General features: G+C 46.3%; 1 protein-coding gene across 1 annotated transcript in view; it reads left to right on the top strand.

The window, feature by feature from the left end:
• Nucleotides 1-25,917, top strand: part of LOC146337899 (leucine-rich glioma-inactivated protein 1-like) — a 29,265-nt gene extending 3,348 nt beyond the window's left edge. The window contains exons 3-9 of the mRNA XM_084814374.1: nucleotides 2,722-2,793; nucleotides 7,801-7,872; nucleotides 8,725-8,796; nucleotides 12,613-12,782; nucleotides 16,003-16,167; nucleotides 17,178-17,683; nucleotides 24,054-25,917. Of these exons, the coding sequence (XP_084670500.1) occupies nucleotides 2,722-2,793; nucleotides 7,801-7,872; nucleotides 8,725-8,796; nucleotides 12,613-12,782; nucleotides 16,003-16,167; nucleotides 17,178-17,683; nucleotides 24,054-24,359 (1,363 nt within the window). The 3' untranslated portion in view covers nucleotides 24,360-25,917. The remainder of the gene's footprint in view (nucleotides 1-2,721; nucleotides 2,794-7,800; nucleotides 7,873-8,724; nucleotides 8,797-12,612; nucleotides 12,783-16,002; nucleotides 16,168-17,177; nucleotides 17,684-24,053) is intronic.
• The last annotated feature ends 302 nt before the right edge of the window (nucleotides 25,918-26,219 follow it).

Below are 26,219 nucleotides of genomic sequence, written 5' to 3'. Positions count from 1 at the left end.
GCAGTTAGACAGGTCATTTAAGGCCGCAATCCTACATGTGTTTAGACAGAAAAAAGTCCTGCAACTCCCAGCATGCTGGCTGGGGCATGCTGGGATTTGTAGGACTTTTTCCTGTCTAAACATGCATAGGATTGCGCCCTTAATGGATTAAAAAGGAGCTCCCAGTCAGCAACTGAGATATGAATCGTTAAGTTTATACAAGTACTTACACAAACCGCAGATGACAAGCTTCTCCTTAAAGGGAGCATTCCGTCCTGTGTGTGAGAGAAACAGGAGTGTGGTTAAATCATTTTAGACTCTAGACGTAGCAGTGTTATGCTCTCCACACACGTGCACACACACTTTAGATAGTAATAGGTATGAAGTTGCTTACTTCAAAATGTGATGAGCCAGCCCTGGTGTGTTTAGGGGCCCTCCTGGTCATTCTCCGCAGTGGCATTCTGGAGTTCTGCGCCAAAGTCCAGTCTGATGGCACCATTGGAGAGAATGGGGGCTACCTGCTGTGGCAGACACGTTCATCATCTGACAAAGACGTATGCTTTCTTCCCACTCCCAATTCATCATATGAGTTTTAATCTCTTAATTGTATCTGCATATGTGTTGGACTGCAGATCTCATCATCCCCAGCTAGCACAGGCACTGGCCTGGCTGGCTGGGAATGATGGGGGGGGGTTGTAGTCCAACACATCCAGAGGATGACATCTTGGGGAAGGCTAGAATAAAGCAAGAGTACTTATGAAGAAAAGATTTGTCCTTTGCTTTTAAATGATGTGTGCATTTATCAGAAACAATGCATGCACCATGTCAGAGAGGCATACCCTCCTGTGTGAGAGATTAGTAAGAAAGCCTCTTCTAAAAATGTGCCTTGCAGATAACAAAACTTACCTTACAAAATCTGTCCGGTTTAACGAAGGACACCTTTCTCATCAATCGAAAGACATTTCACTGATTAAGGATGCAATCCTATGCATGGTTAAACGGAAAAAAAGTCCTAGAATTTCCAGCATGACCCATGGCTGGCTGGGTCATGCTGGGAATTGTAGGACTTTTTGCCATCTAAACGTGCACAGGATTGCGCCCTTAATCAATTGATCATTCTGTTAATTGACTAAAACTCATTCCGTGAACTGATGAAGATTTGTACTAGTGTCCTCCAGATACTTTGGACTATAGTTCTCAGCATGCATGACCATTGGCCATGCTAGAGGTGATGGGAGTTGAAGTCTGAAACATCTTGAGGGCACCAGGTTGGGGAAAGACTCTGCCTCTGTGAGTCTGGTTTTGAATCAAACTTGCAGCATTTCACTGGCTCTTGTTTGTGAGTTAGTGTCCCAGTGAGTGTATGCATATTGGTGCCCATCATTTGATGTGCATGGGGAAACTGCACATCAGTGTGTGCATGTGTGTCTGCCCCTATAAGCATGATTTTTCACATACCTGCAATTGGAATTTGTACTTTTCAGTGGTATTTTCTTGTTCCCCACTCCGTAACTGGTGAAAGGGTATGCTTTACACACCACAGGCTTAGCCTAGGGGAAAGGATTATGGTAAGTGAGGACTTCCTTCCCATTTGCATCCTGGGGGACTCTCTTTCACATGATGGCAGTAGTTAATAATTTCCAAAAACAGGGGTGCCTGCCTGAATGGGAACTTTTGTTCTAAGAGCCCCATGATCCTAGATCTGTGGATGGGAACATATCTCACACAGAGAGAAAAAATATTCACTCTGTACGTGCTCAGAGGCATCTCTTCCTTTGTTATTATATCATACATCCCAAGGCTGTATTGAAAAGCAGATTTCAGGGCTAAGTCTGGTTGAGCTCTGGCTAATAACTAGCCCAGGCTTACCCAACCTGACACCCTCTCAACATTTTGGACTTAACACCCATCAGCCCCCAGCCAGCATGGCCAATGGTCAGGAATTCTGGGAGTTGTAGTCCAAAACACCTGAAGGGTGCCAAATTGGGGAAGGCTGAACTAGACTGGGGGGGGGGCAGGTTGCAGAAGGGGCCTGGGATAACCCTTCAGACATCCCCCTGGGTCTCTTCACTGCAGCCAAGGGGTGATTCCCGGGTTTCTTCCCTTCCTGCTATTCCTCCTGCCAGATTCAGGTGCCCCAAGATCTTGATGCCAGTGGGAGAGTGCCTCACCAGTCCCTGCTCATCTTTAGCCCACAGCATGGAGACCAAACCTTGAAGTGCTTTGACTCCCTTGGTTGGTAGCAGTCGTAAGCCTTCTTATCATGTCCATCTGTGTCCCAATCATTTAGGGCACCCAGGGCCGGCCTTGCCATTAGGCAGCGTGAAGCAATCCCCTCAGGCGGCAGATGCTGGGAGGTGGCAGAAAGGTGTGCTAGAAGAGAGACCTGTGTGTCATGTGGCCTGCTCTGCACCTCCTGAGTTAGTCAGCTTCATGTCTCCAGGCACAGTGGAGGACGCTGTCCCAACATGAGTGTTGAAGACAGATCCATCTGCCCATCTGGTCGGCTTTTGTACATACAGTGGGGGGGGGGGGGGCGCCATCTTGTTCTTAGCCCAAGGCAGCAAAATATCTTGGGCCAGCCCTGAGGGCACCTGTCATGTTCTATGCAGGATCTAACTCTTTGGGATGTTAGTCTTGTGGTCTGTCTTCCATCTAAAACCTGGTTGCCCTTCCTTCATATTTCCCAGCATTTGACCTGCCTGCTTCTCCCTCCCCCCAACCCCCCAACCCCACCCGTAGCTTGATCACTTACAACTCCCTGGATCAGATCGGGGACGACGCCTTTGTGGGACTCGTACAGCTGGAGTATCTGTGAGTGTGCAAGGGTGGCGGGTCATGGGAGGGCTGCGGGCAAGCATGCAATTTTAGGGTGTGGTGCAGTGTGGCATAAAAAGCTTGTGAAGGCCAATACATAGTGAAAGGAGAGTGCATCTTATTAAGGTATTGGGTTCAGAAAAGTAAGAGGTTGTGATGAATATATGGGGCAGTGTGGAAATGGTATAGGATCGAGTGATTTTAGGAGGCAAATCCATATTAAAATGGGACAGTCAGTTAGCCAATTATTTTTTTAAAAAAATTTAGCTGATCTGGACTTGAATTTTTTTAATTAAGCTTAATTTCACTGTAAATACATTGCCATACATATGATTATTACCAAAACCAAAATATAGGTGCCCTAGAGGGCGGCGGGGGTTGAAAGCAGGGTTTGTGCAGAAAGTCAGATGTGATGCAAAACCATGGTTTGGCTGTACATGAACGAACCCTGTGCTTGCACACTTCCTCCACCTTCTGCACCTCCCCTCGTACTCTCTGATTTCCTTCTAATCTAGCAGCAACCCGAATCTGCTGCTACATCTGAACTGGACGAGCTGTGGTTTCTGTGCAAACCATCAGTTGACTTTGGGGAAGGGCTGTGGCTCAGGGGTAGAGCGCATATATTGCATGCAGAAAGCCCCAGGTTCAATTTCTGGGTAGGGCTGGAAAAATTCCTGCCTGAAACCCCAAAGAGCCACTGCCAGTCAGTATCGACAATGCTGGGCTAGATGGACCAGGCAGCTTCCTATGTTCAAACCAGGATTGCAAGCCCAATTCAGACTGTGGTTTGCAAGAAAACTGTGGCTTAGGGAAACCAGAGATTGCTCAGTTTGTACAACTAAACTAGGGTTTGCCCCTAAGTCAGAAGTGAGACAGAAAATCAGAGAGAAGGAACGAAGAGCCACAGGGCATCTTCATAAAGTGCCAAACCATGGTTTGATGGTATCCCTGAACCCAATCCTGAACCTGTGTCTGAAGGCTGAGTTAAGAGTTGCATCTAAGGAAGAATTTCACCAGGCTTCTCCCCTCCCCGTTTTAGGAGTGGTCAGCATTTGATAGAATTTCCCCTTCTATGTGGTCATTGTGGAGATGTAAGCATTTACCTTCCAGCACCGGAAACCATGGCAAGCATGGACACATTACCAGGGCTGTTGATAACAGATTCTGTTCTCAAATGGAATTGTGGAAATGAATAAGATTTATCTAGATTTCAAACCTGCCCTATCACCAGAGATCCTGGGGAAAGCAGGACACAGAACAAGAAAGCCACAATATGGTGGAGCAGCCAAAAAACTGCTCGGTATGGATGCTTTGAACAATATTCCTTCCAGGATCTTACAAATCCATTCGGTTTATTGATTGCTCTTCACATCCTGTGGTTCATATGAGCCTTCTGGACAGTGTGTCCCATGCTGCACCCTGCTTACCTTTAATAGGATAAGGCAACTTCCCCCAAACTGGAGGGCACCAGGTTGGGGAAGGCGGATGTAAGGCTGCAATCCTATACACACACTTACCTGGAAGTGAGCCCCATTGAGCTCAATGGGACTTATTTCTAAGTAAACCTGTAGAGCAGCCTTCCCCAATCTGGGGCCTTCTGGATGTGTGGGACTACCACTCCCAGCATTCCTGAGCATTGGTCATGCTGGCTAGGGCTGATGGGATTTGTAGTCTGAAACACCTGGAGGGCACCAGGTTGGAGAAGGCTGAGGTAGAGGACTGGGTTGGAAAAGCAGCATGTAGCTTCAGGCTCTTCTCGGGGACTTACACAAGAGAAGTTGTCAAGTTACATTTCTCCATGGAAAGGGCAGTTTCCTGAAAAGCAGCAAAGAGACAAAACAGGGCAGCCCTTCCCCATCTCTCCAGATGTGTTGGACAGCAAGTCCCGTCATTCTCAGCCACGAAACAGACTGAATAATCATTCCCTTTCTCCACAGACTCTGGGGAAATGCAGTTCTGTGAAGGGTGCTGGGAAATCAAATCTCTAACAGAGAATTCTCAGCACCCTCAAGCTACAATTCTCTGAACCCTCTGAGCAAAGCCATGAGAGTTAAACCAATATACAACTGATACCAGGGTCAAACAAGACATGATAGCAATCACGCAATTATGTGAATGTTTTTTATTAATGCAGAAACAGCAGAGGTTGGATCCAGACTTCATTATACTTTGAGTAGACCCACTGAAATCAATGGGACCTAGGTTTTTCATGACTAATTTAATTACAGTGGGCTTACTCTAAGCCTGACTAATTCTGGATCCAACCCCTGCAGCGGGCTCTACCATCTGGATCAGGACCCTGGTGGGGGAGAGAGGGGGCTTTAACCCTTTGCAGTTCAGACCCAAGTCGGCACTCCCCACCTACTATTTGCATTGGAAGGAAAGTTCCCTTTCATGAGAATGGAAACTTTCCTTCCAACTCAAATAACCAGTGCAGGGAGCATGATCTGGCATGGGATCACAGCAGCAGGCAAAGAATTACTGTCCCCTAACAGGGTCCCAATCTTCATCAGGGCCCTGCACCTACTATTTGATTTTTAAAAACCATTTATGAGATTGTAAACGCATCAATGCCTAGCTTGGCACTCAGTTTGCAATGTAAATTCATTCATTTTCATTTCTTTTATTACATTTGTAGACCACCCAATAGTCGAAGCTTTTGGCCAAAGTAGGACAAACATCTGTAGGGCAACGATTTTGCCTGCCCCTGGTCTAGGAGAACTTTGATATTCAGAGCACCCCAAGCAGCATTCTTGATCCACATGTGTGGACTACACTGCCCATCAGGAACACATCAGCTCTGCTATTAAAGCATGAGGCAGCAGTATGTCAAAAACCTGAGATGGCCTGAGTAATTGAGAGTTGTGTGTGAATGCTACCAAGGGCTTTTCTACTTGAGGCACTTATTATGCACTCGTCATTCCCTACTCACCATTTTACAGGTTCTTTAGACAATGACATGACCCTCCAGTTTCACTTCTGTGTCTAACCAACACTTTTGGAGAGTTTTTTTTCTAGAGCAGGGAAAATGCGGTATTTATTTGTGAAAGAAAGCACAATTTCCTTATATTTGCACTGTTACATTATACCACAGTGCCACCTAGAGGTTATATAGCAGAAAAGCAGGAAAGGAAACTTGTGCAATGCTCTGATCTCAGTTCTGCAATGAAACTGAAAGTAGACACAGTGGATTAACAGCAGATTAAGAGCCTCATGTAGAAAAGCTCCAAGATACTCCAGTGCCAGTCCGTGTGTCTGCCTGTTCTTTCAGGGCCAAACTGCTGGTGATGTTAAATGAGTTAAAAAAAAAATAATGTCTGGTTTTTATTCTTTAAATAGCAATCATGGGAGGGGGTGATCAAAGATCAGGACTGTGCTGTTTGGGGAGGGGGGTTTAATCTTTCCCTCCATACTGTAGTTCCAATGAAAATTGCCTCCCCTTGCCCCTGGCAAAAGCTGCTTTTAACTCCAGGAAGCTGATGTGAATCTCCTGGGACTAATAACAGCTTCAGCAAGGGGTGATTTTTCATTGCAGTGCCAGAGGGAGGGGTTAACTTCCTTCCCTGTAGTGCAACATGGTCCTGATCTTGACTGGCCACTACACATTTGCTATTTCAATAACCAAAATCAGATATGTTGAATGTGTGATAGCATATCCAAGTCTTGTTCCCTCCCACTCACCCCACCTGGCTGGCTTCAGGTTTGAGGAGGGCCTAGGTAAAGTGCACACTGATGGATAGGGATCTACAGATTTTGAAAAATCCATTCCGTCTGCATTTTGTGGATTGTCAGGTGCCTTTCATTCTATCGTCCACTCATTGGCAGAATCAGATTTTTTCCAGTTTCCCGAATTTGTGCAAATAAACACTTGCAAAAATGCACAAATCCTCCCCCCCCCAGCATTTTCATGCTTTAGCTTATAGGGGAAATGCATACTTTTTGGCCAGTGTTTTTCTATTGTACGTATTTTTCTACAACTAAATGTGCATAAAAATCTGGAAAGGTAAAAAGAATGGTCCTCAAGTCTGCAGGATACATGTGACTTGGAAAAAAACAGTCCACTGTGGAATCCACAGGTCAGATTCATAGAAATCTGAACAAATTTGATTTCGTTGTGGATTTCTCCAACAACCTTACTGATGAACCCCCTCCTTTGTTTGTGGGCCCTGGTGGACGTATCTGGAAGTTGTGGGTGGCCAGTGTCGGCAATGAAAGGCTGCCATTTTATTTTCCCACAATTCCCCAGAATGAGGCTACATCAGAAGCATTGTGGGAAATTAAAATAAATAGCTAGACTCAGCTGCTTGGTGCTACTCATGTTTGCCTCCTACCTCATATCTCTCGCCACTCCTTTTTTTCACACACACACGAATTCTTCAACATTGCTACCATGAAATAGTCCAGATACTGTGATATTATTAATGCTGATAGAGAGTTGGAATATCTTGGGAGCTCATTGTCTTTGCTTCCTGGGCAATGTCTCCTTACTACTCTCATATAAACTGTATCTTGTTTTACTGATTGCATGTAAGCCATTCTGGGAACCTTTTTGGCTGAGGAGCGGGAGAAAAAGATTTTAAATAAATAAAATAAAATAAATAATATATCAGTTTTGTGCTGTCATGGCTTTCCCTCAAAGCATCCTTGGAATTGTAGTTTGGTGAGGGTGCTCAGGATTCTCTGCAAGAATCCCAAGCCCTACCCTGTGGCTGAGGTAACTGTTCCCAAGGTCCTCTGAAGAAAGTAGTGACCATTACAGTACTTTGCATTGTTAGCAGTGATGTTTTCAGGCCCAGCTTTACAGCTCCCAGAAGCAGTTCCCATTTTCAAAAAGGAACCTTAGATCCCCATAACTTTCTAGATGTCCCTACCTCCCTCACTTAAATCCATGAATCTCATCCTTACACTTCTGGAGTTGACTACCTTATTTTGTTTTCCTATTCTGATCTGTCTGCTGCTCTCTTCCCCTATTTGTGACTTAAGGAGTCTTCTCTGCACTTGCAGGTTCATTGAACAAAACAGACTCGAAGCTATCTCCAAGAACGCCCTGAGAGGCCTAAAGACTCTTCTCCATCTGTGAGTGATTCTTGGACACATTCCCAGTTCCACTTAGACTCTAGCCCTAACACAGTCCTAAACAATCCCACTTCTAAAGATGGCATCCAACCACCCCATGTCTTCATATTTGACATCTCCTGCACTCTGCCTTATCCCTTTTTGTTTTTTACTCAACACTACCTCCCCTTCATTGTCTGATAGGGTTGCCACCTGTTTTATTGGTCCTGCTCCTATACAAAAACCTCAAACACCAGTTTTCACTGCGATGGTAAACATGTGTCTGGGCTATACCACTACATACTGCAGGTGGGAGCTCACATAATCTATTTCTCACAAAAACCCTTTCTTCTACATGCCATGGGGAAAGCGTTTTACACACAGAGTGAATAAAGGAGCACTCGGTCATGTGACTTGCCACCCGCAGTCTGGTGGTATAGCGCAAGCACAGGATTATCACCATGGGGAGAACTACTTCTTACCCAACAGGGCCAGCTCTACCATTAGGTAGAGAGAGGTGGTCACCTCAGGTAGCTGATTCTGGTTGTCATGAAAGGGCAGCAAATTTTTAGTTATTTAGTTTGTTCTTGTTGTTGTATTTTTAGTCCCAAGGACAGGCACTTGTGGGATTTTCTGCCTCAGGTGCCAATAGAATTGAGCACTATGCACAGTGTTGTGTATGTGTGTGCCATTTTCTATTCTGTTCTGCCTCAGGCAGCAAAATATATTTGGCCACCCCTGCTTGTTCCTTATAGATACCCCTGCCTGTATCATGCCTCCTTAAAATCCATGGCAATGTCCTTCCCCAGACCCACAAATCCATCATGTACATTCCCTTCCCTCTAAGGATTTTTCCTCTCCCATTTTCCACAGGAATTTGGCCCATAATAATCTGCAGACCTTACCAAGGCACCTGTTCCGGGGCTTGGATGCCTTGACTTCAGTGTGAGTTGTTGGGCAAGGGGAAGCAGTGGGGAGGGGGGCTATAGGTATGAGTACGGGGCATTTGGGGGATGTAGCAATTCAGCCTGTTCTCCGCTGCTGGTAAGCCTTTGACTTATAAGGCTTCTTATAAATCAAAGCCAAAATGGGAGGCCAAATATCACAGATTTGGCCTGAACTGAGCCTTGCCCAACCTGGCACCCTCCAGAGGGGTTAGTCTACAATTCCTATCATCCCTAGAAAGCATGGCCATCGGCCATGCTGGCTGGTAATGATGGAAGTTGTAGCCTGACACATCTGGAGAGTGCCAGGTTCGGGGAGGTTGTTATATGTTATTTGCTTTGCTAATTGTGGATACAGCTGCTGAAGTATTAGCAATTCATCGGAGATGCTGCTGTCCCAAGCTACATTCAGAATGCTAACCTAACTGCAAAAGGATGCAAGAAAGAGTTGAGCAGAAGAAGCGGGTGGGTCACTCGATCAAGGTGTTGATCAAGGTGAGGGAACAGGGAATGAAGTTTGAGGGAACAGGGAATGAAGGTGAGGGAACAGGGAATGAAGTTTGCATGGAGGAACAGTGATGTTTGCCAAAACCCTTTCCTGGCACTAACGGCCTCACCCAAGAGTCCTCTCCAACCTGGTCTTCTTAGAATTTTTAGCACAGCCTTGTATTTAAGCACTAACCTGGGTCACCACAGGCGAACCAGAATTGCATGCAGGCGAATAAATGGAGTGGCAGACAGTGGACAGATTGCTCCATTCCTTTTCAATGCAAACAGAATACAAATGGATGAGGTTCATCTGTCTTAGTATATTGACTACAAGATAAGCCCCTGAAGAAGGAAATCAATATTTCTGAAACATGTCAGGCCAACATAAAAGAACCATAATAAATGTTTTCCTACAGGCACCTGGGATTTCTCCATTTTCCTTTCTCCTTGTTTTCTCCATTCCTTTTCCACCTGCCCACTTGGTTTCATGCTAGTCACAGAGGAAGGAAAGTTTCTTCTGTGACCCAAACAGAAACCCAGTGGGCTGGCGGAGTAGGGAACAGACTGATCCGTCCCTCTTTCACCAGCCTGCTTAGTAGAAGACACACTTTTAACTAGCCTAAGAGGCTAGTAGCCTGTGTTCCCTGCTGACTGTGGAGGAGGTGGTTTCCCTCCTTTGTGGCCAGCATGGAAATGCAGGCTACTAGCCACTTAGCAGGCCAGTCATTTTTATTTTGTTATTTTTTTACAGGTCAGTGACGTTTGCGAGCTCAGCACTGCTTTAGCAAAACTGGCCACAGGGTTTTAAAGATTTTCTGTCTTTCCATCAGGGCTAGAAACATCTTTCTTCCTTTAAAGTGGTGGCTGGAATTCTCAAGGGCATGAGAGATGCATCTGATTCTGTGCTGAAAGCCAGATAGCAGCTGCTGTTGATTTCCACAGGTGTCCCTGCCTGCAGTGTCACTACTAGGTATATTGACACCCCACCGTAACATTCCCCTTCCACTCTCCAGCTTGCAGACCAAAAGTTGAAGCCTGGGGTTAGCAGTTAGTTTTAATTATGAGCAACTCAGAGGAGCTGGGAGCGGTGGGTCAGCCTCCTCTGCCTCCCACCAGCAAACACCTCCTCCTTCCCCGATTGCTGCTGTCTCCTCTTCCTCCATCACCGCAAGGTTTCCTATTCTTAAGTACCTTTCTACCTTTTGAACCTATGAATCTGCTTTATATGTTATACCAAGTTGAGAGCGTAGGTCCATTTTGGCCATTATTATCTACTCAGAGGGGCAGCAGAAATCCATGGCAGCTACTGAAGGAGATAGGAATGGTGACCAGGGGCTTCTTCACACAGAGCTTTTATCTTGCTATTGAGATTGGTTACTCATGGAAGTTTGCTGGCCCTTCAGATGATGTCATCGACCTCCAGGGCATCTCCCACACTACATGATCTTTAATCCATTTTTAAATAGATTGGAGATAATGAGCTATCAAATTACCGCATTTGAGTTCTGCTTGAGTTTGCTCCGTGAAAAGAGGAAAACCCACAATAAGAGGAGCTGGACCATCTAGCAGCAGTATAATGAAACATATAGAAGATTCAGATAAGGGGGAAAAGGAGGGAAGGAAGTGCATATAAAGGGAGTCCGTGGTGATCCTGCATTTAAAATGGAAGTAGAAAGCCCAGTTTTAAATGTGGGAGTTTAGGCTGGTGTTATGGGCTGTGGTGGCTTAGTGGTTAAGATGCTGAACTGCAGACCGAGACCCGAGTGCCACGTGACGGAGTGAGCTCCCATCTTCAGTCCCAGCTCCTGCTAACCTAGCAGTTCGAAAGCAAGAAATTGCAAGTAGATAAATAGGTACCGCTTTGGCGGGAAAGGTAACAGCGTTCCGTGCACCTCGGTGTTCAGTCATGCCGGCCACATGACCACGGAAGCGTCTTCGGACAGCACTGGCTCTTCAGCGTAGAAATGGAGATGAGCACCGCACCCTAGAGTCGGACACGACTGGTTGGGGACACCTTTTTTACCTTAGGCTGGTGTAGAGATGCTCCAGGTTAGTGCTTAAATACAAGGCTGTGCTAAAGATTCTAAGAAGACTGGGTTGGAGGGGACTCTTGGGTGAGCCTTTCAGAGCCAGGAAAGGGCTTCAGCAAACATCACTGTTCCTCCTTACAAGCTCCTTTCCCTGTTCCTTCACCTCGATCAACTGATATCCAGTGACCCACCTGCTTCTTCTGTTCAACTCCTGCCTCCTTTTACAATTGGGTTAGCATTCTGAATGTAGCTCAGGGTGGCACCATCTCTGATGAACTGCCACCCCTTGAGCAGCAGTGCCAACAATTAGCCAAGCAAATAACATATAACAACCTCCCCGAACCTGGCACTCTCCAGATATGTCGGACGCCTTATACTGAGTTAGACCACTGGTCCATCTATCCCAGTATTGTCGACACTGATGGCAGCAGCTCTCCAGGGTTTCAGGCAGGGTGTTTTTGCCAGCCTTACCTGGAGATGCCGGGAATCGAACCTTGGACCTTCTGTATGCAAAGCAGTTGCTCTGCCACTGAGCTATGGCTCCTTCCTGGTGTCGGCCCTGCTGCCTAGAGGTCCTTTCACTGGAGGTGCTGGGGATCCAAGCTGAGATCTGCAGAGGATCTCCCCACCCACAGCTGAGCTATGTCCTGTCTCCTTCTGCTCCTTGCCACTGTTCCTATCAATGGGGTTGTGGGGGACATGGTTGACTCCGAGTTCTGTATTTTGCCCTTCCATCAGTGGTCATATGCCAGGAAAGGAAGGGGGAGAGAAGAGAATATCATGGGTAGGCATGCAAGAGGAGATGAGGTGGAAAGCGAGGCAAGGTGAAGTGGGGCCTCCTTCTCTCTCCTGCTCCTGAAAACCTCTTTCAAACAAGTGGAGGGGGACTAGGAAGTCAGCCGGTCCTTGCCATAGGGACAGAATTGGCATGTCAGCCTGGGTCAGTGTCACTGGGCGTCTGCCAAGGCTCACATCCCTTGCAGGGGGCTCACTCCCAACTCCCAAAGCCTCCCAGTCCGGCTGCCCCTTCTCACTGCTATTGCCTCTTGCCCTACCTTCCCCAAGTCTTCAATTGGTGACCAGAGGGAGGAGATGAAGCAGCATCCATCTCCCCTCTGGCAGGTTCTGCAGATGGGGCCCAGAGGGAGGAGAGGGCAAGTGAATGGGGAGCAATGACAAGGATGGTCCACACAGAGTTGCCCCAAAGACACCTTCCCTCACAATACCTGGAGCCGGTGGTGGGTCCACCTTCAGCTGAGCCCAGTCTACTGCTGTCACAAACCAGCTTCTCCCGGCAGGGACTTGAGGGGAAATGCCTTCCACTGTGACTGCAAGCTGAAATGGTTGGTGGAGTGGATGAGTCACACCAATGCCTTGGTGGAGCCCATAGAGTGCCGGTCACCAGCCGAGCTGAACCGCACCAGTCTCAGCGAACTCCGCCCCGGAGGCTTCAACTGCATCACAACAAGTAGGTCATAATTTCGTCCTGTTCCAGGGGTGTTGAACCTTAGGCCTGGGGGCCAAAACTGGCCCTCTGGGATTCCCCAGGGGGCTGTGCCCCCTTCCCCACATCACCACATGGTTCCCCACCCCCACCCCAATTGATTGGTGGTTTCCCAGAATTTGCACATTCTTTCCTATTCTAAAATTTATTTATTTAAAACATTTGTATCCAGCGTACAGATAAAATCAATTTAAATAGTGTGGAACAATAAATAATTTAAATAGCTAAAAACATATTAAATCATTAAGCTAGCTAATACCAATTTAAAATCTAAAACAATAAAACAGTTAAAACAGTGTGCAAACTCAGGGAATCCCTCAAAGGCTTTGGTAAAACGCCATGTTTTAACTTGGTGCTGAAATGAAACCGGTGTCTGTGCTAATTGGGCCTCCAAGGGGAGGGCATTCCACAATGGGGGAGCCATAGACCAGAAGGCCCTCCCTGTGTCCCACCGTAGTGTATGTCTCGCACTGGTGGGATGCAGTGGAGGGCTCCTCCAACAGATCTCAGTCCTCAGGCAGGCATATATAGGGGGAGGCACTCAGTCAAATATCAAGGTCCCAAGCCGCTTAGGGCTTTAAATGTCATGTCAAATGTTGAAATACCTCTCCTGATTACTAACAGTAAGGGATTTAAGGTAAAATAGACTGGAATTTTAGGCCCCGCCCCTTTTGCCCTTGGCCCTGCCCACCTCTGGAATGCAGCCCCTGAGAGCTTCTCTGAGACTGAATTCAGCCCTCAGGCGGAAAGAGATACCCCTGTCCTATATGCTTCTCCCACTGAGGGGATCCTCCTTGCCGACAGCTAACTTAAGCCTGGAAGCCCTGTATTGCCCCCTCTCCCTTCCACACTCTATTGACTATGGATTTAGTAAGCAACTTTTAAATAATGTAGTCAATATAAGGCAGTGGATACAAAATATAAAAGAAAAAGATTACCTGACCTAATAGCAACAGTGATAACAATAATTATAAGCAAGGTGGAATATAACAGCAATTTGCTCCTGATTAGATAGGTAGATAGATAGATAGAATTTAGTGCTGTGCTGAAAATTTCTCCCACATTTTTTCCAACCATTCTCATTCAATCTGATAGAAAAGAAATTGCTTTTGAAAAGAAATTCAAAGCAGGAGAAATGTTGGAGAAATTCTCATGGGCTGGGTTCAGGGTTCTTGTGCTTACCTTAAGTATGAGGTGGCTGAGGAGTGTGTGCAAGTGTCCTGTCTTTCACTGTATGGTAATCTCTGTGGCAGCCTGCAGCCTCCTCAGCTTCCCACACTTCAGCTAAAGCCATCATGAGGGAGACATTGTGAGGCAATTCCTCCCATGGGGCTTTTTCAGTTCAGGAAGTGCAGGTGGCCTGGGAGGCTGCAGAGCAATGGAAAGATGTGTAACAGAGAGAGAAAACACACACAGCACCCTCGGCCACCTCGCAGGGATTAAGGAAGCTCAAAAATGCCACAAAATAAATTCATAATTCTGCCTCAAAAAAAGTGGAAGCCTCAACACAGTTGAGTCCACCTGCAGAAGCAGTGCAGTAAACCAAAAACCCTGAGGAAAAAGGCAGAACCTGTGCTACAACCCATTCCAATCTGTGAGAAACTGTTGGAGAATTTCTCCTCCCCTGGGAGAAATTTGGTGAAATTATCTCCTCAATTTCTCTGCCCATAAATAGGCTGGAGAATGTTGAGAGGCCATTTGTGTGCAGCTCTAGTTCGAACCTGAGTCTTTCTTAGGACCCTAAATTTGGAATCTCAGATTCTGTGCTAAAGGCCTAGAGCCATCTAGCAGCATTTAGCTTTCAGCATGCATGTTCTGGTAGTTGCTATTTTGTCACAGATTTGAGCACCGGGGAGACTTTTTGTGCTCCGCACAGGTTTCATCAGGGTTATAAAATGATGCATGGTATGGAGAAATTATTATTATTATATTATTATATTTATTTATATCCTGCCTTTTCCCCAATACTGGGACTCAAGGCGGCCATACTGGGAGAAAGTGGATAGAGACAACTTTTTTCTCCATCTTTCATAACACTAGAACTTGTAGTCATCCAATGAAACATAGTAAAGTGATGGAATTTTCTGCCACAAGATTGGAGATGGATACTGCCTTTGATGGCTTTAAAAAGGGGATTAGACAAATCTATGGGGAAAAAGTCTATCTGGGGATATTGGAGAAATCCACAATGGAACCAAATGAGTTTGGATTTTTATGAATCTGACCTACAGATTCTGCAGTGGACCAGCTTTTCCCCTGTTGGATGGATTCTGCAGACTTGCAGACCATTTGTCTGACTTTCGGGAGTTTCGCACAAATTTTGTCATGGGAAAATATGGGAAAATTAAAAAGACCAGCTGAAAATGCACATTTCCCCCTTAGGCTAAAGTGTGAAAATGCACCGGGGGGGGGGGTGCACATTTTCTGGGAATTTGTGCATTCTTGCACATGCAAATTTGTGCAAATGCGCAAACTTAAAAAATCCAATCCTGTCAACGGGTGGACGAGGGAATGAAGGGCACCTGACAATCTGAGAAATACAGATGGAACGGATTGTACATAATCCATACATCCCTAGGTCTATCTGTGGCTGTGCCTATTAGTCATGATGGCCTATATGTGACTAGAGATGTGAAGGCTTGTGGAGGGAAATGGAAAATGAGGGGAACAGAAAAATACCGCTCCCCCCCCCCCGGTTTTCTAAAAATCCATGGTGGGGGTGGTGGAAAAACTGGCTTCCCCCTGAATTTTCCTAGGTTTTTCCCCTTTTTTCCCTAGGCCTTCACATCTCTATATGCAAACTCCATGTTCAGGGGCCTTATGCCACTGAAGACCAGGACTTAATTGCCTTCATGCCCTGCAAGTGGGCTTCCCACAGTAATCTGGACAACCACTGTGAGAAAAAGGATGCTGGACTGGATGGACTTGGCCTGATCCAGCATGGCTCGTACATTCTTGTGGCAGGAGAGGCATAAGGCACAGCAGTATCAAATATAATACATATGTACAACCTGCAAGATGCATTTAGAAACAGCAGCAGCAAACCTTGCAAGCATGCCCTTATTGATGAAAGGTGCTCCAGCCATCCAAATCAGTTTTCCACTGTGAACACTTGAGGCCAAAGGGGAGGAGAAGCAAGGATCCCCTCTTGTTCTAGCACTAACCTCCGCCCGCCCTCCTGCAGATCTTGTTCTCTTCGATACGCTGCCAGAACAGTCGCTCTCCGTAGAAGCCTTCACCTACCACGGGGAACAGAACTTGCTGATTGCCCAGCCTTTCACTGGACGCTGCAGCTTCATGGAATGGGACCATGTGGCAGGGAAATTCCGCAACTATGCCTACATCAATGGTGAGACACACACACACACACACACCTTTCCTTACACCTTCAGGGACAGAATTAGTGGACGTGATCCAACAGGACTGAGCTGCACCACGGAGTGATTATCTGAGTGTGATGTTACATGTATGCATATTATGAACCTGTGGTTATATATGGGTATTAATGTTATAACTCTATGTGTTTATGGTAAGTAGATCTAGAGTGAACCGCCCAGAGAGCTATACAGCTATTGGGCGGTATAGAAATGAAATAAATAAAATAAAAATAAAAATAGAGTGAGTGTAGGATGAGTGACAGGGGGAATGATGTATTTGCATATGTGAGATGATTAGCTGAGTGAGTGGGGGGAGTGTGAAATGATGTGTGCTATATAAACAGGGTGCGGTGCTTGCATAATTCAAATAGGGAAAAGTTTAGATCAGATAGGGCTTGAGAAGAGAAAGAGTTAGGGAACTGATAGGGTTTGGATAGGGTCTGTGAGGAGGTAGATAGTGAAGAGATAAATTGCCACTAGGATTTGTATGCATAGGACTAAAGTGGAAATTAAGTGTGTGTGTGTGTGTGTATATATATATATATATGCTTTTAAAGTTACTTATTTACTGTAATTGATAAAGATTTATTTATTCTATAACATCCTATGCCTAATGCTCATGGCTACAAAAAGGGTAACATAACAGAGAAAATAATACAGGTCAGAATAAAACCAGTGTGTCCTCATATCTCAGAAAGTAATGGTGTTGGACCTGAGATAAAGGTCCTGGTGGCAGCGTTACTGTGTGTGCTGGAAGATGCTGCCTGCTGTGCGAAAGGCCTTATTGAAAAGGTATCCTCACTGGTAAATAGGCAGGAACGTCACACTGAGCCCCTCCCTGAGCCCCCCATACCATCCACCACTATGTTCCATGGGCCTCCTCCAAGAGTGCTGATTGTTTTAACTGCAGCATTTCTAACATTAGACTTAACTAAAAGAACAGAAGACAGTTTAGTCTGTCCTGGCCCTTTTCACTTCCTAGGTTCATCCACGGTGGTCTGCAAACCTCTGATGATTGAGGGCGAGCTCTTTGTGGTGGTGGCTCAGCTGTTCCGAGGCTCGCACATCTACAAGCGGCAGGAAGCAACGGGGCAGTTCCTGCACATGCAGGTCATCGAGAGCTCGCAGATCCGCAAGCCTAATGACATTGAAGTTTTCCGCGTGGAGGGAGACTGGTACTTCATCATGGCTGACAGCTCCAAGGCGGGCTCCACCACCCTGTACCGCTGGAATGGCCACGGCTTCTACTCCCACCAGTCGCTGCATGCCTGGTACCGTGACACAGATGCCGAATTTCTGGAGATTGCAGGCAAACCCCACCTTATTTTGGCCAGCAGCTCCCAGCGCCCCGTCATTTACCAGTGGAACAAGCAGCAGTTTGTGCGCCGCACTGATATTCCCGACATGGATGATGTCTACGCTGTCAAGCACTTCAAGGTCAAGGAGGACGTGTACATTTGCCTGACCCGCTTCCTTGGCGATTCCAAGGTGAGGCTAGTGGGGGAGCACCACCAAGTCCTACTTTGCTTCTCCATAGGAGAAGGTGTTCATGCTCAGCAAAAAGTGTTGCAGATGGTGCTGGTGCTGCCCTCGGTCCACTCTCCATGTACATCACAGCATGTTTCTTAACCAGAGGTATGGGTGTTAAAAGCTGGTGGCCTGGAGGCCAAGCAAGTGGGCATGGAGAGCTGGTTAGTCTTCACTCAAGAAGACATTAGGTTGCATTTATTCCCCACTGTTTTGCACTCATGATCTTAAAGTCACTGTGTAGGTGCGTGTGTGCAATGACATGTCTTTGTGCAACAGGAGTTGTTGCTGGAAGAGGAGAATGTGAGTCCAAAGGAGTGCTTTTGTGTGGCTGTGTAGATCTCTCCCCTTTGATCCTCATGTTCATGTGCCTCAGTTTCCCCTTTCTGTGGAATATGGTGGTGGAGATCCAAAAGATGGCTCCACCTCTAGTGGCCCCCTTGACTCCTCCTCTGGTGGGCCCTTTGGCTCTGCTTCTGGTGTTCCTTTCCTCCACCCTACCAGCTCCATTGGACACGAGCCACCACTGAACAGAACCATCTTTTTCAATTCAGAAAAGGTAATAGTTCTGTTTTATTCTGTACTAGTCAGACCTCACCTGGAGTACTATGTCCAGTTCTGGGCACCACACTTTAGCAATCATAGAGTTGCAAGGGATCTTGGAAGTCATCTAGTCCAACCCCCTGCTCAATGAAGGTTCTGCAATGCAGGATGCAACTACAGCATCCTTGACAGATGACTGCCCAGCCTCTGCTTAAATACTTCCAGTGAAGGAGAGCTCGCCACCTCATGAGGCAGCCTGTTCTATTGTTGAACAGTTCTTACTGTTAAGAAGTTTCTCCAAAGTTGAGACAAAATCTGCTTATGAACAAACGAACATACAAAAAGCTATGCTGGATCAGACCAAGGGTCCATCTAGTCCAGCATTCTGTTCACATGGTGGCCCATCAGCTGTTGACCAGGAACCCACAAGCAGGGCATGAGTGCAACAGCACCCTCCCGCCTATGTTCCCCAGCAACTGGTGTACATAGGCTCACTGCCTCTGGTACTGGAGGTGGCACATAGCCATCAGGACTAGTAGTCACATGTGTTTTCCACCCATTGGTTCTAGTCCAGCCCTCTGGAGGATGTAGACAAACTGAAGCAGGTTCAGAAGAGGACAATGAAGTTGGTTAATACTATGGAAAACAAGTCCTAAGAGGAAATATTGAAGGAACTGGGTAAGTTTAGCCTGGAGAAGAGAAGACTGAGGGGAGACATGACAGCACTCTTCAAATTCCTGAAGGCTGTCACACAGAAGAAGGCAAAGACCTGTTCTCTCTTGCCCCAGAGGGCAGGACTAGATTTAAAGGGCTTATAGTACAGGATAATAGATTTCAGTTGAAAATTAGGATGGTAAAAGCAGGTATGCAATAGAACCAATTTTCTGGATGGGGCGCTCTCCCTCATCGGAGATCTTCAAGAAGAGGCTGTACAGCCATCTGTTTCTCTAGCTCTGGATTTCCTGCACTGAGTGGGAGTTGGACTAAATAGCCTTCAAGGCCCCTCTCCAACTCTATTTTTCCATTATTTCTTCGACTAAGGAGCAAGGACAGGGTCTGAGACTTTGTAAAGCCAGGTGAAAAACTGCGGTGTCACCTGACAAGAGCTGAGAAGGTAGCTGCAGTACCATTTTTGACCAGTAGTGCATTGGTGGCACATAAGGACAACACAGTGCAAGTCACCATGATGACAAAGAGAGTAAGATGCCTGGGGCTGGTCAAGGCTACCATTGCCTTTATCTAAGCAAGAAAGTGGGTGCAATGTATGTATTATATTTGTACCTGATCCTTCCTCTTAAAGTTCATGGTAGTTTCCCAGCAATCCCCCAACCAGGTACTGCATAGAGAGAAAGTTGCATGAAATACCTCCTGCCCATTGTCTAGGCAGCATAAACATAAAGCCAAGCAGAGGAGGGAAAATAATACTATTAACTTCCCCTAATCCTGTTCTCACTACTACTTACCAAGGGCTTTCATAAACATATGAGAACTGAATCATAGCGATGTAAGGGATGTTGGAAGTAATTTAGTCCAACCATGGATGGGATGCTAGATCAAGAAGATAAGCCAACACAGATGATTGAGGCCACCGTTCTACCAAAATCCAGACTAGTACAGTATGTCACAGGCACAAAACAAGAACTAGAACTATGTACAGAGCCAAAAAGGGGCCGCGGTGGCTTAGTGGTTAAGATGCTGAACTGCAGACTGGAAGGTCGGCAGGTCAGCAGTTCGAGACCCGAGTGAGCTCCCGTCTTCAGTCCCAGCTTCTGCCAACCTAGCAGTTCGAAAGCAAGAAATTGCAAGTAGATAAATAGGTACCGCCTCGGCGGGAAAGGTAACAGCGTTCTGTGCACCTCAGTGTTCAGTCATGCTGGCCACATGACCACGGAAGCATCTTTGGACAGCGCTGGCTCTTTGGCTTAGAAACGGGGATGAGCACCGCACCCTAGAGTTGGACACAACTGGTTGGGGACACCTTTACCTTTACTTTACAGAGCCAATAACTCAAGCATATGGTCTCATCTACAGACTACACATCAAGTGACAAAGAATGTGGATGGATGGATGGATGGATCCATATTATAAAGAAATTAAGATTTGTAAAATGGATTATTTTTTTCTGCCCTGATTTAGAAGTTTGGATGGAAAAGAATCTACCCATTTTACAGATGGAGTACACCAGTGAAATTTCATTTTCTAAGCATTTCTATTGTTTTCTTTTAACATAATACAAGTAAAAAGGTTAAATACTGAGAGTCTAACACAAATAAAATATTAAATAGTGACACCCCAAGATAATAATAACTAGGTAGGTCTAGCCTTCAAAGTAATGAACTAGGCAGGGCCTGCCCAAGCCCAGCCTGTATTTCACTCCTTAGCCCAACCACTTACCCAGTGCAGAATCTACAATGCCAGGTGCAGCTACAGCAGAAGCAAGCTGCTTTGTACTGAGTCAGACTATTGGTTAATCCAGCCCAGTATTACCTACACTGACAGGCAGCAGCTTTTAAAGGTGACAGGCAGCAGTGGCGTTTCACAGCCTTCTTTGTGTGTGATACCAAAGATTGAACCTGGGAGCTTATGCACGCATTTTATTACTGAGCTGGCCCTACCATTAGGTAGAATGGGGCAGTTCCTTCAGGTGGCAGATGCTGGGAGTGGGTGAGAGGGGCAGCAGTGAGGTGTTGAATGACAGAACCATGAGTGCTATGCAGTCTGTTCAGCACGCCCTTAGCTAGTTTGCTCTTCTCAGCTGTGGTGGAGGACACTGCCCCATCAGCAGCGTTAAAGCGAGATTCAGCTATCATGCTAGTCTCTTCTGTATGGGAGTCAAATGAGAAAATGGGAGAGGGCACCATTTCATCCTTCAACTCAAGTAAAATATTGGGAGCAAAATATTGTTACACTCCTAGACAGGATGAAGGCCTACAACAACAGAACTCCAAGCAAACCTTGCTTGCTCTCAGCTGCCCAGTGGTTGTTCATCTGCAAGACAAACACCGCTCTCCCTTTGTCTAAGGTTCAGGCTTCTCCCAGATTCATTTCCTCCTACCCGCTCAGACCTTGCAGGACAAAGGTTACCAGTTCAAGAAAGTCAGAGTTGTTGTTGTGGTGTGTGTGGGGGGAGTACTCAGTGCTGCGGAGTACTCAGTCTCTTTGTACTCAGCAGCACTGAATTGTAAGGGACCCCTGGAGGTAATTTAGACTGACCCCAAACACATACTGTCTTTGGCCAGCCTTGTTACTGAGCTAGGGATCAAATACAATGACCAATCTATCTCAAAATCCAGGAACCAACTGAGGATTTTTTTCCCCACACACAGTTCATGGTGATGATAACAACAACCATGCTTTGTTGTTCATCTCCAGGACCTGCTAGACAGAAGTTCATCATCTCTAAAAAATATAGATCATCCTTTTGGCTACTTGTAGAATTATCCTATGTGTAGTCACCTGAGCGTTAAATGCTTTAGGGAGCAATCCTGTCAGGATAGGTGGCTGGCTCTGAACTTGGTGGCGACCACCTCTCCAATGCAAGGCAGTGGGTGGGATCTTCTCCTCTGTGCTCTGTCCGCCTGCATTCGCAGCTAGGTGGCTGATTTCAGCTGTCTAGCCATGGGACTTCGGGGGGGGGGGGAGCCAGACAGTGCATAGGAAGCATCGTACCGGCACTTCTGCCCCGCCCCCAGAGACAACCCCTTTTGCCCCGCTCCCTGCTGCTCTTGCAGTGTGGAGCCCAGGGATGATCCATGCTGCTACAAGGTGGCAGGGGAAGGGGCGGGGAGGCAGTCTTCTGGGAACCAACCTTGGAGTGCAGGCTCTGAGGTCAGTTCCCCCAAAATGAACTATCCTATCGCCTTCTAGCCACCTTCTAGTGGCCATAGGATTGTGCCCTTAAAAGCCATTTCTACTCATGGTGGTAGAGCTCCACAAGCTAACCGTCCACTGTTCTTTTTCCCATTTGACTTCAAATTTTTTGCATTTTCAATTTTAGCAGATGACAAAGAGTCCTTGTACTACACTGGAAGGACTGCACATTTCCTCATCCTCATTTCACCTTTGGAATGTTTCCTCATCCTCATTTTGCCTTTGTTCTATTTGCTGGGTTTAGACCGTAAGGCCTCCAGGCAGGAACCATATTGCTTAATTTCTCTGAATAGCATTGAGTCCAGGTAAAAGAGGGAGCGCCAAGGTACATGGCTAATTCATGGCCTGATAAACTGTCACGTATTGGGCCATGAGCCGTGTGTACCAGACCTTATTTTCCCAATGTGTGATTGATGGCATTTCTGCTGTTTTCCAGCATTGCTTCTACACCTTTATTGTATGAGCCAAAGGCTATGACAAAAAGAATATCCCTTCCAAAAATATATATAGCCAAGGAATAAAAAGTAAAAAAAGAGTATGTATACAGTGCAGTATGTACCCTGGCCCCCTGGTTCCTCCAAAACACCAGCAAAATTTGCTCTGATTTTCTTTACTGTTGGTACAAACACTGATACTATATGGGTTGTTGATGCATCCTGATCAGACGGTTCTATGTCTGAAGCAAACTCATGAACTCCTAGGATACAATTTATACATTTAACTCTGATGTCCCTAAACAGGGGACATTTCAGAAAGTTCTCTATGTGGGCATTTCAGACAGACTTGCTGCTCCCAGGGCAGCTTGCTATAGTGCCCTACTACCACAGCTGGAGACATCACATACCAAAATTCCTAGTGGACATTGAAAAATAAATTAAATCAATATTCTGTCTTGGCCCCAGTTCTTTTAAATGCCCAATCAGATACCCACAGGATCTGCTCACAAGTGCGTGTGCTTGTCAGTCACACACACTACCTCAGACATGGGCAGAAGATAGATCAGGATTTACTCGTGGATCTCAGGGTGATTTGCAGTAGATCAGCAAGGGTCTGCAGCTCCCAGTTGTTTAAGAATAGCATTTTTAGGTCTAAGTTAGAGTGTTAGAATCCATGATCTGTAATTACTTTAGGGTGGCCATTTATGAATCGCCAAAAAAGAGGAAGCACAACCCGAAAAATGAGGACAAAGGAGGACACAAATTTGTATGACATTTGCATATGCTAATTTATAGGTATCGATGCAAATGTAGAAATAATTATTACAATCTAAATAGAAATACAGTCCATCTCACCATAATGTGGAAGATTGTGACCAGGTGACCTGTGTGCCTGCCTGTTCAGTATGATGTTCAGGTGCTCACAACTGAACAGTTCTTAAGGTTTTTTATCTTTAAACCAGAATTGGACAGGACAGGCCTTCAAATAGAGAGCACCTTCAAAGAGTGGATGGACCTCTAACAGTCTTTCAGATAGAGGACTGTCCTCTGAAAAAAGGACACATGTCCACCCTTGCAGTGGGTAAATAGCTCTGCCCCCTGAGTCACCATTTTGCACCTGGCTTCAGCTGGTGGAACTTGAGGGTCCTAGAAAAGCCTCCAAGTAGATCCCACAAGCCTGAAGTCTGTCCCCCACTGGACTACCTTAAGATGCATGTATGGGCAACTTGTGGTCTTCCAGATGTTTTGGCCTAAAAGTCCTATCAGCCCAAGCCACCATAGCTAATGGTGAGGGTTCATGGGAGTTGTGGTCCTCCAGATGTTTTGGTCTTACAAGTTGCCCACCCCTGTTATGAGAACTGCTCCTGGCTCTTGATTCACAGCTTGCATAGAGGCAGGAGATCCAGCCATGCCCCATGTTTTGCTGAGGTCACCCCCTGTTTCCGCGGGCCTGAGCTCACAATGTTCACTGCTACCCTCAGGTGATGCACTGGGACGGTTCGATGTTCCGAGATGTCCAGCAGATGCCTTCCCGCGGCTCCATGGTCTTTCAGCCACTGAGCATCTCCGGTTACCGCTACGCATTTCTCGGCAACGACTACTCCTTCAGCAAAGTCTACCGTTATGACCCCATCACTGGGCTCTTCCAGCACTTCCAAGAGCTGAACACCCAGGCCCCGCGCTCCTTTGCCCACCTCAGCGTTGACAAGCAAGACTTCCTTATCGCCTCCAGCTTCAAGGGCAAAACACATATTTACCGGCATGTCATCATTGATCAGAGTGCCTGAGCCTGGTGACAGCAGGGTTGGGGGTGTCCAGCGTAGGAGGCAGCCACCATGGGGAGAGGAAGGGCAGGAGAGGACAGTGGAGCCAGCCCCCAGGGGAAGTGCATTACAAGAGGAAACCACTAAGGGGACAGCCCTGGAAGCAGATGCTGGTGAGAGCACAATTCTCCAGTGGCTCAAGGACAGAGAGTACTGGGTAACAGCCAGCCTGTGGGTGGAAGTCAGGCAACTGAAGAGCCATATCAATCACTAGCGAGTGCAAACAATGGCAGCAGGGAGAGTGAACAGAATATTTTATTTTTTTACCCATCAAATGATCACAAAGGGAGACAGCAGGACCAGAGGCCTGCATGCTTCACAGTGGGGCTAAACGGAACATCCTCACTGGTGGGGTGTGTAGATTTGGAGTGGTAACGAGCCCTGCCTGGAATCACTCCAAATCTTGCCACCAGCCAGTCATCCCACCCCCTCCCTCCATTTAAGAGTAGATACTCTCCATTTAAATATCTTTTCTCATCGTAACTTGGATGGAAATTATTGATTTGTGTTTCTCCTCCCCTCTTCAACTTTTATGCCCCTCTAAAGGGTTTCAGTGGAAACAATTACCCGTTGCTTATTTTCTCTGCTTGCTTGTTTTTACTACAAATTACTCTTTTTAAATTGCATGATTTTTTTAAAGAAAAAAATATTTGTGCAATCCAGCACAAGGTAGCTGCAACTAACAGTGCAATCCTATGCACACCTACTTAGAAGGTAAGTGTGTATAGAACTGGGGCCCAACAGTGCAATTTTATACATATCTACTCAGAAGTAAATCCCTGTTAGTTCAGTGGAGCTTACTCCCAGGTAAATGGGTATAGGATTGCAGCCTAAGTGTTGTTTAAGGTAGTCACAACAAAGTGCTGTTCCAGGCTTTCATTGAGATGAGTGCCATGACCCCTATGCATGTTCAAATGGACGTCTCACTGTGTTCAGTGGGACCTACTCCCAGGCAGCTTGGATTATTATCTGTTGGGTTGCATCAAAAGTGTTTTAACAGCCCTTCTACAGTTTAATTTTTTAAAAAATATCATTTTAAGCACTATGCCATGTCAAGTTGTTAAAACATAACGAAAGCACAAGCTTAACTTTAAGCACATAAGGAATCCCCTCCAATCTTGATGGGTGGGATGACGAAAGAAATACAAGAGGGCACAGGGTAGGATGGGCTCATTGATATGATGGGTGGGCAGAAGAGAATACAGTATTGGAATAGGCTGGGAGCAGGACATGGCAGTAAGCACAGCATTTATCCTTCACCTGTAAATAACCAGCATGTTATTCATATCCATCAAATCTTTCTCCAGTAGTGGGCAGCACAGAGCTACAAGAAATACATGTGAATGTATTTATCCCCCTTACTGGAATTGTGAGGATCTGGAGCTGGAATCACCTGGGCTGAGAATACAGCACAAGAGCTCTCTTCTGAAGGACAGACTGATATCCTCTTCTGACTCCCATTCATGACGTGGGATCCCACATACGAGCATTGTAAATAAAAATAGTATATTGTTTGTGGGCTCAAGAGTGGTCTTAACTTGCTCAACAGCATCCTCTACCCAAAGCTGCATGGATGGAGGACCCCAGAGGGTGAATTAAGTAGCTGCAAAGGGGCTACTGGACCAACCGCTCTGCCATTTTCATTGCATACTGGGCTCCTTGGAAAGTCAGAAGGAACGAAAAGCATGGACCAGAAGAGTAGAGTATCGTGTATGCCAGGCTGTTTCCTTGCAGCTCAAGCTGGTTGCATGTTTTGCTTCAGTGTTGGCTGGTAGGTTCCGAGAAACGCTTCCTCGCAGGTCTGGCCCTACCATTAGGCAGAGT

This window comes from Heloderma suspectum, chromosome 10 (genome assembly GCF_057233095.1).
Source record: "Heloderma suspectum isolate Gila_16-S chromosome 10, 16-S_ref, whole genome shotgun sequence".
Lineage (NCBI taxonomy): Eukaryota > Metazoa > Chordata > Lepidosauria > Squamata > Helodermatidae > Heloderma > Heloderma suspectum.
Note: the sequence above shows the minus strand (reverse complement) of the source record. Positions and strands in the feature narration are given on the sequence as shown.